Source organism: Phaseolus vulgaris, chromosome 5 (genome assembly GCF_000499845.2).
Source record: "Phaseolus vulgaris cultivar G19833 chromosome 5, P. vulgaris v2.0, whole genome shotgun sequence".
Classification (NCBI taxonomy): domain Eukaryota; kingdom Viridiplantae; phylum Streptophyta; class Magnoliopsida; order Fabales; family Fabaceae; genus Phaseolus; species Phaseolus vulgaris.
The window spans coordinates 19051352-19067236 of record NC_023755.2 but is presented as its reverse complement, the minus strand read 5'-3'; the positions used below and the strand labels follow the sequence as shown (position 1 = coordinate 19067236).

At 39.2% G+C, this 15885-nt stretch overlaps 3 protein-coding genes across 4 annotated transcripts in view; all 3 read left to right on the top strand.

The window, feature by feature from the left end:
- LOC137835249 (probable leucine-rich repeat receptor-like serine/threonine-protein kinase At3g14840) overlaps nucleotides 1–4041 on the top strand; it is a 32339-nt gene extending 28298 nt beyond the window's left edge. For both annotated transcript variants that reach the window (XM_068643658.1, XM_068643659.1), the window contains 7 exons: nucleotides 285–480; nucleotides 565–687; nucleotides 2116–2234; nucleotides 2357–2567; nucleotides 2670–2907; nucleotides 3119–3269; nucleotides 3473–4041. In XM_068643658.1, coding sequence (XP_068499759.1) covers nucleotides 285–480; nucleotides 565–687; nucleotides 2116–2234; nucleotides 2357–2567; nucleotides 2670–2907; nucleotides 3119–3269; nucleotides 3473–3868 — 1434 coding nt within the window. In that variant the 3' untranslated portion in view covers nucleotides 3869–4041. The remainder of the gene's footprint in view (nucleotides 1–284; nucleotides 481–564; nucleotides 688–2115; nucleotides 2235–2356; nucleotides 2568–2669; nucleotides 2908–3118; nucleotides 3270–3472) is intronic.
- A 4418-nt stretch (nucleotides 4042–8459) lies between these two features.
- LOC137834084 (uncharacterized) lies at nucleotides 8460–9584 on the top strand. The gene has a single exon (XM_068642149.1). It carries the CDS (start codon nucleotides 8460–8462, stop codon nucleotides 9582–9584), a length of 1125 nt encoding a protein of 374 aa, XP_068498250.1.
- Nucleotides 9585–14293: 4709 nt separating this feature from the next.
- On the top strand, nucleotides 14294–15028 carry LOC137834083 (uncharacterized). Its single transcript, XM_068642148.1, has 2 exons — nucleotides 14294–14338; nucleotides 14450–15028. The coding sequence occupies exons 1-2, from the start codon at nucleotides 14294–14296 to the stop codon at nucleotides 15026–15028; spliced, it is 624 nt and encodes a 207-aa protein (XP_068498249.1).
- The last annotated feature ends 857 nt before the right edge of the window (nucleotides 15029–15885 follow it).

Below are 15885 nucleotides of genomic sequence, written 5' to 3'. Positions count from 1 at the left end.
TGGAATAAATACTTTTACTTAGATTCTTAAGTCAATTGGAGTTTGACTTAAGAAACCTATTGTGATATAGAATGTGTGAAACTTTAATTTTTGTATTCTTTGCCCTATTAAACCAGGTTTAATTTGCTAGGTTAAACATACACAATATCACATTACGTAAGTTGAATTGGCTCTTTGTGGCGCATTTGACTTCACTTGTAGAGTTACTGGATACACTTTAGACTGCATATATTAAGAACTACAGAAGTCAAAATCCATTTAGGTTTGGATTTGGACTATTGCAGGGAAAGCTAGAATTGAAGGATTTCAATATTGCAAATGAAGCAGGAGGAGTTGGGAAGAAAATTACAAAAACAATTTCAACTATTGTGAGTAATAAGTCTTTAGAGATTCGTTTTTATTGGGCTGGAAAAGGAACAACTGATATCCCAAATAAATCAGTATATGGCCCTCTTATATCAGCTATATCTGTCACTCGAGGTGAGTCACTTTGTCTGAGTTTATTCTTCCAATTTTATATATTTAATGTGTCAAATGACATGTATTCTCTTGTGCTATTATCAGTAAAGTCAGGTAGCATGAGTATAGGGGTTATAATTGGGATAACAGTTGCTGCAATTGTATTTGTCATCCTTATTGTACTTGGCTGGAGACTTCATACTGGGAAAAGAAATTCATTGGCAAAAGGTGATTCATGAAATATATGTGTCTATTTTGTTCTTCTCTCCTAGATTTCAAATAAATTTTGACATTTCATTTCCTTAAAAAGTCTTTACAGTATGAAATGTTTTTATAATGTTGTTCTATCATAAACTGCTGAATGACAATCTTATGAATTCAAAGTAGACATTGAAGGCTCCAACACGTGGCTTTGAACAATCCACCCAACAAAATAACGCTCTCTTCATAAACCTTCCAAGAACCTCTGTGCCAGTCTGCTACGCTGCATCAGCAGACACAAAACCTGCCTCAGCTCTCTTTGTATTCTCCAATTCACTCCATGTAAATCAAACCAGAATTGTGGCCTATTGCGATTTGTAACTTGTTGCTGACAACAATTGTGCTCCCACACCGCGGCATCAACACAGGGCCATTTCATCCCTAGAGGCAGAAAGGACGCAATGAACAAATTTTGTTCTTCGTTGCTGTCATCTGCATAAAAAAAAAGGAATACCCTTAAGCAGCAACTGTTAATCAAGAGATGTATTAATAGAAAGGAGCAGAAATAGTCAAGATCAGGCAAACACCCCGTATGACACCCCTTATAGAAGCAGGCTAGCCAACAAATAGAAGTAGAGAGCTTCTAGCTTAGATTAAAAGGGAAAGTCTGATAGTAGTATTGTTCATAACCATAGTAACATTCCTACCTACAATCACAGGGATTTCAAACACGTTTCAGGGCATTGCACCCAGTCCCAGAAGGAGAAGTTTACTGCTCTTAGCTTATGTTTCACCCATAACCAAACTTTTAGTTGGGCCAGCGTCCATGTCAGAAAATAATATTTTTCCTATGTGTCCAGATTTCCCATATAATTGCAATCCATAGTCTCTTCCATATTACATTCTGCTTCTCATTTAAGGACATCAAATAGAATTGTTGGAAGCTAACAAGATTATTATGGTGTACATTATGTAGATTGGCCCACCTTATCACACATCACCCACACTTGGCTTGTTATTTTACAGTTTAGGAAAAGGTGTTCAACAGTCTCCTCATATTGGTTGCAGAAAACACACATAGGTTGATTAAGTTGGATACCTCTCTTAATAAGATTCACCTTAGTAGGTATCCGATCATGAAAACATGATCTTTAATTAGCTGACAATGTAAATATTATACACTACATATTCACTCAATTCAATCTTTATTGTGTCATTTACGTAGGATAATTTTTTTTTAAATGGATAAAAGATGTTATATTCCAGCTTGGTATATTTTTTGGTAATTAAAATCAGAGAAAAAAATTGTAACATAAAATAGTGATTTATAATTTGGTAACAATGTATCATAATTAAACTCTTAAAATAACATCTATCTCTTTCAACTAATCGATAAAAAACAGCATTTTCTTAAGATGTATTAGGTATCTAATTTCAGTTCTATTCTATTGACAGAGTTAAAGCATTTAAATTTGCAAATGGGTATGTTTACTATGCGTCAAATCAAAGTTGCAACAAATAACTTTGACATTTCCAATAAGATTGGAGAAGGAGGCTTCGGTCCTGTCTACAAGGTATCCTTGGATATATTACATAACTTCTCATAACTATTTTGGTTCATCTACTGCAATTTTATAAATAACCTATTAAATAATACAGAAAACTCACAAAAATTGTGTATTATTTCTCATTGCAGGGTACTTTATCAGATGGCACAATAATAGCAGTTAAGAAGCTTTCATCAAAGTCAAAGCAAGGGAACCGTGAATTTATAAATGAGATAGGGTTGATTTCAGCTTTGCAACACCCTTGTCTTGTTAAACTTTATGGTTGTTGTGTTGAGGGAGATGAGTTGTTGCTGGTATACGAATATATGGAAAACAATAGCCTTGCACATGCTTTATTTAGTAAGTATTTGTTTACATGATCATCTAGTATGGTTCCTTAATTTTACTATAACTTATATTTAATATTTATATGACTAAATGGTATTGATGTCTAATATGAAGGAAATGGAGAATCTTGTTTGCAATTGGATTGGCCAACCAGGTATAAGATTTGTGTTGGTATTGCTAGAGGTTTGGCTTTCCTACATGAAGAATCAAGATTAAAAGTTGTTCATAGGGACATAAAGGCTACTAATGTGTTGTTAGACAAAGACTTGAACCCAAAGATATCCGATTTTGGTCTTGCAAAGCTTGATGATGAGGACAATACTCACATAAGCACAAGAATAGCTGGGACTTAGTAAGTCGATTGAAGTTTTCCAAAAATTTTCTTTTCTGTGAATTTTATTTAAAACCAAGGAAAGAAAATTTACATAATAAAGTTATAATGACAGTACAAATAACAAAATTTAAGCATTACTTAATTTAAGATATTTGATATGAGTATGTATTTCAATTATGCAGTGGATATATGGCCATATTTGATATGAGTATGTATTTCAATTATGCAGTGGATATATGGCGCCAGAGTATGCCATGCATGGTTATTTAACTGATAAAGCAGATGTGTATAGTTTTGGAGTGGTTGCCTTAGAAATTGTGACTGGAAAGACCAATACCATCCATCGACCGAAGCAAGAAGCATTGCTTCTTTTAGATTGGGTAACTTTTATATTCTACATTTGTTTGTGTGAATCAAATTATTCCTTGCATACTAAGGTTGTGCCATTCAACTTTTAGATTTGATAATTTTACATGTTGTGTTACATTCAACTTGTGTCATCTCATAATTTTGTTTTGTATTTTGATATTTTATACTTTTATTGTATTTTCACATGCTTGGTATGCTGCCTTTTGTTTAACAGGCACATTTAGTGAAAGAGAAAGGGAATCTGATGGAGCTAGTTGATAGAAGGTTAGGATCAAATTTCAATGAAAAAGAGGTAATGATGATGATAAAAGTGGGTCTTCTGTGCACAAATACCACTGCAAACCTTAGGCCTAGCATGTCATCGGTGCTTAGCATGCTTGAAGGAAAAACTGTGATTCCAGAATTTATTTCAGATTCATCTGAAGTAATGGATGAAATGAAGCTAGAGGCTATGAGACAATATTACTCTCAAATGGAAGAAAATGAGAGAAGTGAAACACATACAACTCATAGTTCATCAAAAGATGGGCCATGGACTGCTTCATCTTCATCAGCTGCAGACCTATATCCTCTCCATATGGATTCTTCTTATTGGGAGAAAAGAAATTAGAAAGATGTATTTTTGTTCTTTCACACTATTTTTAAACCATATTTTTTTCCATAATTGTGATATTATAAGTTTTCATAAGGTTGACCATAATTACTATAATAATTGGTTAACATAATGTGTTACACTCTTTACCAACCATGTAGTAATAAAAAGGACAACAACAATAACAAAAATGGTGGATGGTGTTAATTTATTTATTTATTTTAATTTAACAAGTCATACTAATATTAATCACTTTTCATTTATGGTAAAAGTTGTATAGGCGTCATTATATTTTTAATTTATGAAGTTCACGATAAATGTGGTTTCATTTTCCAAATTTTAAAAATTTATTTTAGTCCTTAAATTTGTTTAAATCGGGTTATAATCCCTAAAGTCCAAATTTAAAAAGATTAAAATAATTTTCTTACCGTAAATTTTATTAATGACTTGAATTATGTGAAAATTAATATATTTTTAGTTTAATCCGGTTAAATTTAATCGAAAATTAGAGTAAAAGTATTTTCAAAAGTGAAATAAATTAGATATTTTTTTATAAGCATAGCCTTTTAAGTTAACTTAAGTTGTTTTTCTTTATCAACAAATAATTAATTAAATTAAAATAAGACATTTAAGGATATTTCAAACCTTATAAAAAAAATTCCTCCATTTTTTCATCTCACACATTTACTAGCATTATATCTTTTACATTCAAATACTTGTGCAGCTTTGGATACCAGAAATCAAAAAAAGATGGGCTACAAAATTACTATCCCACCAACACCTGCATCCGTGTCATGCCCCTTTACTTTCACACTTCATGAGCCAAAAGCACCCGCTTGGTCCTTCATTCCTTGCCCAATAATCCAACAAATTAGGATGCGTGCGAACCAATGTTGTGTTGTCCCAATCACACCAAGCTCCATTCTAGTTACACAGAGCCTTGTCACGGGTTGGTTTTGCTCCAACTATAGGGTGGACTCTCAATACACACCAATGCCTAGCCCCCAAACCCCAGCAGCCATCTAAATTGAGTTGTATATTGGATAGAACACTATAACAGTTTGCACTCACATTCCTGACACAACCCCCACTTATCCCTCCAAACCTTACTCCATATACCTGTTTTACTCACGGTACAGGTTCAATTTGTTTGCTACCTGCATAACCAGTTTATTAGATATACTTGTTAGTCTATATCTGCATCACCACCGTGTGACCATCCAGCATAACATACAAAAGCATGTGATAAGAGGGACTAAAGTTAGATACCCATGACTACTCCCTTTCCTGCTTCCTTCCATCTAACCACTGTGCCTTCACGTAATCTACCCTTTGATTACATTTCCCACCCCTCATCCAAGCAATACCTTGTGCTTTGTGTAGATAACCCCATTTAGACTTGTTTCAGCACCTGCTCCTACATATCATGCCTTGGTTTTGGTTCACCTGTGCCATCTGGATTGTTCAGCTGGTATCTCCAACACTTGGTACCAAACCTCTCACATGACTGCCCACCATTTCAAGCCTTTTCAATCCTTTATATCACACCTTTTCCTCACTTCCCGCAGCTCTCGAGACCTTTCTAATACTGTCAGTGGTCAAATACTGCCCCACACTAGTAACACCTAGTTCACTCACTTCTTCTTACGTCTTCTGTATGCTTCATGCCATAAGATAACCCAAAACCGAACCTCTGCATAATTGGGTCTGCAACCAGAGTACAGTGGCAGCTATTCATCATTCTGTTATAACTCCAGACCTCCAAATGAAAAGGAGTTCTCAAAACTCTGTAGGTGCTTGGCTGTCAAACACCATGATTCTTTCACTTATTGGCTTGGCACGTGCAGTCAGGCTGAAAAACTGGATAATCATAGATGAGGTATACATCGCTGTATGCACTCCAGAGCAGAATCATAACCCATACTCCTCCCCCTGCTCCCTTCAATTAGTGGTTCCCGCCCTTGTACACTTCCCCTGCTACTTTGTTTCCTATTAAGCCAAAATTAGAGTTGAGCTCAAGGCCGTTAGACCAGATATGCCACCAAACCTTCCACTTCTCTAGGGACCATTGGATACTTCTCTTAACCCCGCTTACTTATAGCTTCCAATACATATAAGTGGCTTCAAGACCCAATCCGCAAAAAAATAGTTAAAAATGTGTACTTTATGCTTTAACCAAAGCCACGCCTTGAGTTGGACCGTTTGGAATATCTCTTATTTTTTCTGCATCTACTACCCTTTGCTTAAAAACAATAAAGTTTCTATGCTCCCAGACCATTGCATCTACTACACCTCACTGTAGCTGCCCAAACACCTTTCCACAATAGATTTTGTGTACTACTAGCCTGAGTCAAATGGAAACTCTCAAAGTGAGTCAATAGATCATTGTGTTGAACAAACAAGATACCAATCCATTTAAAGCACAACGACCAAACACTCTGGGCTACTTTGCATTCTAGGAATAGGTGTTGGCATGATTCATCATTTGTCTGACACAATGCACATAGATTTGTGTCCAACGTCACCCCTCTCCTGCTCAAACACATTCTTGTTGGGATTCTTCCCAAGAGTACCCTCCATGCTGTGGTTATCACATTGGGGAACACTTTAGTCTTCCACAGGTACTTGAACACATCATGACGGGACCTCTTTCTTGCTTAGCTAGGCATTCATATGCTGAGTTCACAGAAAACAACCCTGTTTCATCACACCTCCACACCTGAATATCTTTCTCTTCTCTAGACATATTGGCCCGAGAAATGTGCATAATAAGATCTGCTTCCATCAAGGATTCCCACTCGAATCTGACACGCCTCCATCTTAGATTCCACCTCCATGTTGATACTTCCCACATTCCAACCTCTTCTACCTTTAGACCCTTATTTAGAGACAGAGAGTGCAACCTGGCAAAAAAAGTTTTTGAGGTTAGTGTTACCAACCCACACATCCTCCCAAAATCTAGCTTTGTCTCCACCTCCTAATTTCCATACTAATTCTTCTTGGAACCAACCAACTCCTCCTTCCTCTCTACATACTTTAGATAAGTCTCTCCACCACCAGGTTTGGAATTTCACTAGTGTATGTGAGCTGTCTAAATCCAAGCCATACTTTGAGTCCAACAACTCTTTCCATCTTCCTTTCTCTTCTGATAAAAGGCGCCATCTCCACTTAGCCAGGAAAGCATAGTTAAACTCTCGTATATCTCTGAACCCCAGTCCACCTTCCTCTTTCAGTTTGCACAAGTCTTCCCAGCTTACCCAAGAGATTGGTCTCTTCTCCTTCCCCCAACCCCATAGGAACCTTCGTTGAATACTGATTATACTTTTACATACAGAGTCTGGCGCCTTGAAAAGGGAAAGGTAGAAAAGTGACAACAGTGATAACTGATTTGATTAGACAGATTCTCCCCGCCATGGATAGGAATCTCCCTTTCCAGACACTGAGTCTAGCTTTTAACTTGTTTAGAACAGACTCCCAAAATTGATTCTTCCTTGGGTTCCGTCTCACTTCTAGGCCCAACTATTTAAAAGGGACTCCCATCTGCATATAATTCAAGGTCTTTGTGTAGCATACAAGAGTGTCTTTATCAACATTGATGCCTGCTAGCTTGGATTTATGAAAGTTAATCTTCAAGACTGATGCTAGCTCAAAAGTTTTAGGGACAACATGTAGCTTTTGGCTTAAGAATGAACCAGTATAAACTGCTCGTGTGTTTTTCTCTTACTCTGATTTCTTTTAAATTCTGTTTTTAAGTTGTTTTAAATTCTGCTAGTATAAAGAACCGATTGAATCGAAGAAACAACCGGTTGTTTTTCTGTGGTTCACTTTAAAACAGATTGTATTCTTGGCTAACTTGGTTCCTTTTCTAGATTTCTTCATTGAGTTTCATTAAACCTTCAAAAGTTTTCGAAAATCTCTTTCAAACAATTCACCCCCCATCTTGGTTAAAGGCCATATATTCTAACAGCTTCTAGCTATCCCCACTAGTCTTTATTTTGCAAGCACAGATCCGGCAATCAACTTAGTCATTGTGCAAGATCAAGATAAGGTCCAAAAGTCGATCTACTTTGTGAGTAAGGTTTTACAGGGACCAGAAGCGCGATACCAAGCTATTGAGAAGGCTGTTTTAGCTGTGGTGTTCACAGCATGATGGCTCCGCCACTATTTTCAGAGTTTCGTTGTGGTTGTGATGACAAATATGCCCATTCACAAAGTCCTCCAAAAGACCGACATAGCTGGTCGGATGGTTCAGTTGGCTGTGGAGCTATCTGAGTTTGATATATAGTATGAACCCCGAGGACCGATTAAGGATTAAGTGTATGCTAATTTCGAGGTAGAGCTTGCATCTGCGGATCCTCAACCCGATCCTCTTGACTTTCAGTAGGTCCTTTCAGTAGATGGATCCTCCAATCAAAAGGGTAGGGGAGTCGGGGTCATTTTGGAGGGACGAAGTGGCCTGTTGATCGAGCAAGCCCTGAGGTTTGCGTTCAAAGCGAGTCATAACCAAGCGGAGTATGAGGCCTTTATAGTAGGGTTGTTTTTGGCCAAGGAGTTAGGAGCTCGGAGTCTGTTGGTGAAGAGTGACTCGTTGCTTGTCACTAGGCAGGTCATGGGTGAGTGTCAGGCCAAGGATCTACAGCTAGCCTCATATCTTAGGTGTGTCATGCTTTTCAAAGAAGTCTTTTCTGCATTTGAACTTGTTTATATTCCTAGAGAGCAAAACTCCCAAGCTGACCTGTTGTCCAAGATAATGAGTTCTGGGAAGAGGAGTCGACAAAGGTCAGTGATACAAGAGACCTTGAAGTCGCCTGGGACGGATGAAGGAAGACATCTCGATGTCTTCCAAGCCAAGGTCTTGGGAGTTAGCTCAGGAAGGGGGATAAGGCACCGTTCGATGACTCATGAGACTCTGAAGGCCCCCAAGATAGCTGCGTATGGATCACTGGGAGAGGAGTTGTTTGAGGTCTTGCAAGTTGACACCACGGAGACTTGGATCACCCATTACCAACGTTACCTAACTGATAGGTTACTTCCTGCCGAGCCTATAGAGGCCAAGATGATAAAGAGGAACGCGGGAAAGTATACCTTGATAGATGGCAAGCTCTTCCGTCACGGCTATACCCACCTTATCCTCACTTGTGGTAGTGGAGATCAGTGTACCCATATAATGGTCGAGCTATACGAGGGCATTTGCAGCAGTCACGTAGGTGGACGAGCTTTCGCTTTGAAGGTCATCCGTGTTGGGTATTATTGGCCGACGATGAAGGAGGATTTCGTGAAGTATGCACAACGATGCGAGCAGTGTCAGAAGCATGTTGATTGGCATCACGCACTAGCCGAGGAGTTGCTGTCGATTTATAGCTCGTGGCCTTTCCATACCTGGGGAATAGACATCTTAGGTCCTTTTCCTGTGGAGATACGGCAAATGAAGTATCTCATAGTGGCAGTAGAACATCCCCAGACAAATGGCCAGATTGAGTTGGCCAATAGGGTCTTGCTGAGAGGGTTGAAGAGGAGACTAGAGAAAGCCAAAGGAACTTGGTCAGAGGAAGTTCCTCGAATTCTGTGGGCTTATCACACCACTCCTAAGTCAACAACTAAGGAGACACCCTTCAATTTGGTATACGGGTCAGATGCTATGATACCGGTAAAGATCCAAGAAAGCTCTCCTCGATTCCAGAACTTCGTTATTGAAGAGTCCAATGAATGGATGAAAGTGAACAAGGTCATCTAATAATGAGTTTGTTTTTGAAAGATGGTGTTTTAATTTTTTTATTTGTTAGCACGAGGTAAGACGACCTGTCTCGGTAAGATTATCAGAGTAGGCACCCTGTGTAAAGTTGTTCTTGCCGGTTGACTTGGTCTTCGGTTAACTCGAACGATAGTCTCTGGCACGCTTGTGAATCAAACTTCTTTGGGGTTGAAGAACATCTCACCTGCAAAGACAAAAGGGCGCCTTGACAGCCGTTTGCACTCCGACGCTTAAGTCAGTACTGGGGCAAAGAAACAGTAAGTGTATAAAGTAGTTTCAGTCTTAGAAACGGTGTACCTTGCTAGGGTTCTTACCACCCTTTATATAGGTTGTAGTTAGGGTTTACTTTCGTTTTGTTACCCACATCTAGGGTTTCTGGGGGAACGTCCTTGCGCCGCTATTACACAATCTTAGCGTAATCTAGCACATAAGACTTCCCTTTACTGGAGTGCAACGACTAACAGTATGGCCGCCGAGGTACCAACTCATGCACCAATGTTGCGGGGCCATCTGTTCTATGGGTGCCCTAAGTATTCACGTGCCATGCATGCAGTCTTCCCTTGGAAACCCTAGCCCTAATGGGCCTTAGCGCCTCCAAGGGTTGTTTACTTGTGTCGCACTCGAATGCGCTTTACACCCCATGTGCATGGATCCCCCATGACTTAGGCTTTTTCTTAGTATTTGGGTGTTAACTTCATGTTAACTCATATTGCTTGTGGGACCCATCTTACATGGCTCATCTTTACTATTTGACACTGATTTCCGATGTCTGAGGTCTTCTTTGGAGTCGATGATCGAGGACTGGTCGGTACACAAGTCCCCCAGTCTCGAGTTGTAACTTGTTTAAGCGAAGAAACTAAGTGATCGCCCTAGGCGACCTATGTGGCACTGGGTGATAGGACGTGAACAGTGCACCTAAGTGACATCTCACCATACTTTTTATCAGCGTACATGTGGCAAGATCAACGTTTAAACCCTTAAACCCCACGCTCCCTTCACTGTTTCATTACTTCACTTAAGCATTTCCCAAACATTTCTCGTTCTCGAAACGCTCTCTCTTCTTCTTTGAAAATCTCTCTACCTTTGAAACCTAATTTATTCAAAGGTATGATCTTTACTCCACGATCGCTTTTGCTTTATGCTTCTGATGCTCATAACTGTTCTGGGACTGTTTATGTTTTCTGCATTTTACCTTTTCTTTGTTCTTCGTTTTCAAGTCTCTGTTTTTCTGGTTTATTGAGTCACACCATCATCTTCTTCTAAACATTCGCTTTTCTTCCTTTCTCCTCTCCCTCTTTAGCTTTCTTATTAGATGGCCAGAACCAAAACCACATCGAACCCTCCTCCTTTTGTCGATTACAAAACCCTCTATCACCGGGCTTCTGATGAACTCCTGGTTGAAACTTCTAAGATAACCTCCAACAAAGACGTAATAACATACAAGGAGGGTGAGGCTGATGAAAAGCATCATGTGTTTGGGAGGGAACACGATGCGTACGTGTCGGTCCAACCTTGTACGGAAGGCGAACCCATATGTGTCGATGATCGAGCAAGCCCTGAAGAACCCTTCTTCTTCATGTACTCCACAATCTTCAAGCGGATCAAGCTCCGGTTGCCATTCACGAGGTAAGAGCGCGCACTCCTCACATAAGTTATCGTGGCCCCTACCTAGCTGCACTCCATCCTGTGGAACCATTTCGGCCATATGCCCTCAGTGGACGTCTTCTTGCACTTCTTCGAGGCGAAGAATCCTGGCAAGAGACTATGACTAAGTTTCAATGGAGTGACGGGGAGAGTTCTCCTAACTCTCTTTCAGCATTCCTACAAAGGCTTCAAGAATAAGTTCTTTATAAGTTTGTTGTAGCGTGACCCCACCCTGCTAGATGGGTTCCCACTCTATTGGGTGGAGAAACCAGGGCTAAAAAAGCCAAGGAACCTCGAGGACTTGACCCCGTGCGATCGGAAAACCTGCGAGTTCTTCTCCAAGTTGGGGGCGGTGTTTGAAACCGCTGAACTGATCAAGTTCGAGTACCCCCCCCCCCCCCCAATTTCCTTTGCTTTCTCTTATTCTGTGTACTTATCTTTGCTTGTGTCCTTGCTGATCCAAACTCTTATGTATTGTGTCTCTTGTGCAGATATGATGCTAAATGCGGAGAAGAAGAGGATGTTGGCTGAGGCAGCCTCCAAGCTTAAAGCTTGTGTTGGTCCATCTGAAGCCCCTCCTGCACCTACTACGGCTTCAGGCCTTTCTGCTCCTGCCCCCGCAGATCTTAGGCAGAAAGGGGTGGTTGAGACCGCTGCCTCCGAGGACGAGGACACCTGCCCTGGCCTCGTCTTTAAGAGAAAAAGGGGCGCTGAGGTTGTAGTCTCAGTGCACTCAGCTTCAGATGGTTGCGCCCCCTCTTTCAGAGATAACCCCCCGAGCGCCTCTTCTCCTCGTGACCTGGTGGTGCACGAAGGTGGGGGGGGGGGGGGAGAATGTCCCTGGGGGCGATTCTGGAATGCCTCCCGCTGCCGAGCTTCCCGACTTTCTCCATGAGATTCTCCAAACCTTCCAAGGCGGGGAAATGGACGACCAAGGCGAAGACCCCCTGGGAGGGCATGCAACCAAAGGTCTTGGGGCCTTCCTCATCGCATCCAGCCGCACCTCAACTCAAGTACAATATCTGAGGGCTGAGGTGTCGAAGCTGAGGGAGGAATCAGCCCTTCAAGCCAAAAAGTTCACCCAGCGTGAAAGTTCCTTGCATCAGGAGTTGGCAGATCTTCGCCAATCCAGGAAGGAGACCAAGAGGCTCTTATTCGAGAAGGTCATTGAACTGAAGGAGAAGGCCAAGGAGGTGCAGGCCAAGATGGCCAGGCTGGAGGAGATGGCGACCCAACAAGAGGTGCGTCTTGGCCAGTTGGAAGGAGAGTTAGTCCGCAAGGATGAACTCTTTAGCGAAATGAAGGAGGAACTCACCATCGACGCAACTAGAGCTTATGGGGCCGGGTTTGAGGATGCCATGGCTTAGGTTGCCTGTGTGCATCCTGGGTGGACTTATCTCAAACCGGTATGACCAAAAGGATCGTCGATGGGAAGCTGGTCAATGCTGAGTGACTTCTCCCTTCCTGTACTTATTTTGTAACTTGGGAACAATTTGATAAGTTGTATAAATTTTATGTATGAAATCTGCCTTCCTTTAATCTGTTTTCCTTGCTTTGGTTGTTATCTGCATGTCTTCTTTTAATCTTATTTTTCAAGTACCAAGCTCTTGATGCCAATTGTTAGAATGTATGGCCTTAAACGAGAGGGGGGGGGGTGAATTGTTTAAAGTGGATTTTCACAAACTTTTAAGCTAAAATGAAATTCTTTGCAAGAAACCAGATTAGGAATTCAGTTAGCCAAGAAACAAAGCTCAAAACAGTAAAGCACCAGAAAAACAATCGGTTGTTTCGTAGAAACAATCGGTTGTTTATACCAGTAAAAATAACAACAACTGAATTTAAAGAGTTTAAGGGAGAAAGAGATGCACAAACAGTTTATACTGGTTCACTCTTAAACCAAGAGCTACATCCAGTTTCCCAGAAACCACTGGGGAATCCACTAAGTAATAAAAACCAGATTACATACACACACCACCAAAGAAGTGACCTTGATCCCCTCAAGAAACACACTTCCTTTGGCTCAGCACACACACCAAGAATGTTAATCTTGACAACCTCAAGAGCACACAACCCTTGTTGGCTTTACAAAACCTGAATGTACAAAGTATTCAGAACGAATTACACTTGTTACAGAATGAACTGAAATCAATACAGATGTAATCCTATTCCACTCTCTCTTGATAAACTAAAGCTCAAAGGTGAAAACTCAAATCTTTGAAAGAACTTTGTGAAGAACTCAAATATGTTTTTCTTTCTTGTTGTTTGTTATAAAACTTAAACAAACTATTTATAGCATTCAACGAATGGTCAAAGCATTTAAAGCAGGAGCGTATTCGGTTATAAAATCATTTAAAGCTCACTTAACTAACAAAACTGTTTCTATTAGGATTTTCAAACAAACAATCGATTGAAAGTGCGAATCAATCGGTTGTTTTGGTTTGATAGCAAGTCAACCAACCAAAACAGTTTTCAAACTTTTCAAAAACACCTAAGTATAAAACAATCGGTGGTTTCGACAAAACAACAGGTTATTTTTCACTTAGTTTGAAAAACACTTTAAACTTAAAAGATTTGAAAACACTTAAGCTTTAGATTCAACAAAGAGTGGATTACAAAGATAAACTACCCCAGATCCTACTCTAAAACACAACAACAACTTCAAGCAACTTCAGTCTTCCATCAAACGCTAGGATTTGGATTCTTCAAAGCTTTTAATCACACTTGATTCAACATTATGAATATCAACCAAAACATTCTTTTTCTTTCTTTTAATAATACTTTTTTCATGTGGTGGCAAATGATTGTTGAAACTTGAGGTGTCAGCCTAGCTGAGATATCAAGTTTCATAGTGATGCCTAATATGATAGCCTTTTTAAAAAAAATGTGTAAAGTGTGACGCCTTCTAGATCCACAATTAGTGACACATTTTAAGCAGTGAAGCTAGCTTATTTTGAATTTTAAATTTCCCTCCATGCCTTAATCACATGGTACCTATCACTATAAATAGGTGGCCACCCTCTTTTATAAATCACATTGAATTTTGAGTAATGAAACTCTGCTTGAGTGAATTTCTGAGTGTTCTAAAATTTCATGTAAGTCTTATCTTGGATCCCTCCTCCAAGTGGTGTGACTACCTTCATGCTTCTACCTTCATTGAATCCTCTTCGTTCACCTAAGTTTCTTCATCCTCTCTATCTTGTCAGGCTTTGGACAGAACTTTAAGAGATATTATGAAGGTTGTAGATGAAGAGAACAGTAACAAACCTTTTGGTGGTAAATTTGTTGTATTGCGAGGTGATTTTAGGAAAATTTTGTTTGTTGTCAGGAAGGGATCAAGATACGACATTGTCAAGGAAGAAATAGACTTTTCTCAATTATGGAAAGACTGCAAGTTTTTTAAACTTTTAGAGAATATGAGATTAACAAGTAATGAATCAGTTGAAAGTGTTGCAGACATCAAAGAATTTGTTGATTGGATTCTAAAGATTGGAGATGGAAATATGAACTTAAATGAAATGGTTGAAGGCATAATTGAAATACCTCAACATCTCCTGATCGAACACAATGATTCACGTTTACTTAACTTAGCTGAATTTGTGTATCCTAGATTCTTGCATAATATGAGCAATGCTAACTTTTTTCATGATGGTGCAATACTTTGTCCAACAACTAAATGTGTAGACCAAGTCAATGAATTTATCATATGTTTAATGCCTAGGGAAGAAGTTACTTACTTAAGTTCAAACATACCTTTCCAATATGATGAACAACAAGACATTTAAGCTGGGTAGTTTACATTGGAGTTTTTAAACGGTATTAGATGCTCAGGAATTTCTAATCATTGCCTAAAACTAAAAGTTGGTGTCCCAATAATGCTTTTAAGAAATATTGATCAAGCAAATGGACTATGTAATGGCACAAGATTACAAGTTAATGAGTTGGGGAAGAAATTGTGCTACTGTGATTAAGGCAAAAACATTGGTCATAAAATATTCAATCGTAGAATGGACTTGATTCCTTCAGATTCAGGATTGTCTTTCAAGTTTCAAAGAAGACAATTCTCAATATCTTTGTGCTTTGCAATGACTATAAATAAAATTCAAGGTCAAAAACTTTCTAAAGTTGGGCTTTATCTTCCAAGATCGGTATTCACACATGGGTAGTTATATGATGTTGTTTCTCGAGTGAAATCTAAAAAAGGTTTGAAAATGTTAATTTTAGATGAAGACAACAAACTACCTCAACTACTAATGTGACTTACAAGGAAGTATTTGAAAATCTTTAAAACATGATGTTACATCACACATAGAACATTATTATATTTTCAAATCATTTGATTTGTTTCATTCTTTTACATATAAAAAGTGTGACTCTCATTTAATACTTCTTTATAATGACAAGTGCTTTTTGACCCAAGATAGTAAGTGTGATTGTTTACCTGTATGATCTTGGACTAATCACTTATACATTAATGTTATAGTCATGACTATGACCATTTCAATTTTCAATTTTCAAGTGGTGTTCAAGCTTTGAAGAATCCAAACCTTTTGAAGGATGTTGAAATCTTGGTTGTGCTTGTTGTTGCTGTGCTGCTTTAGTTAGGATCTGGGGTAGTTTGAGTATTGTAATCCACCTCTTT

Excerpts from the sequence above, each read along its gene's own strand:
- LOC137834083 (XM_068642148.1), top strand. The coding sequence starts at position 14,294 with ATGAAACTCTGCTTGAGTGAATTTCTGAGTGTTCTAAAATTTCAT. Across the intron at positions 14,339-14,449 it reads TGAGTGTTCTAAAATTTCAT|GCTTTGGACAGAACTTTAAG; the intron begins GTAAGTCTTATC and ends CTATCTTGTCAG.
- LOC137834084 (XM_068642149.1), top strand. The coding sequence starts at position 8,460 with ATGGGTGAGTGTCAGGCCAAGGATCTACAGCTAGCCTCATATCTTAGG.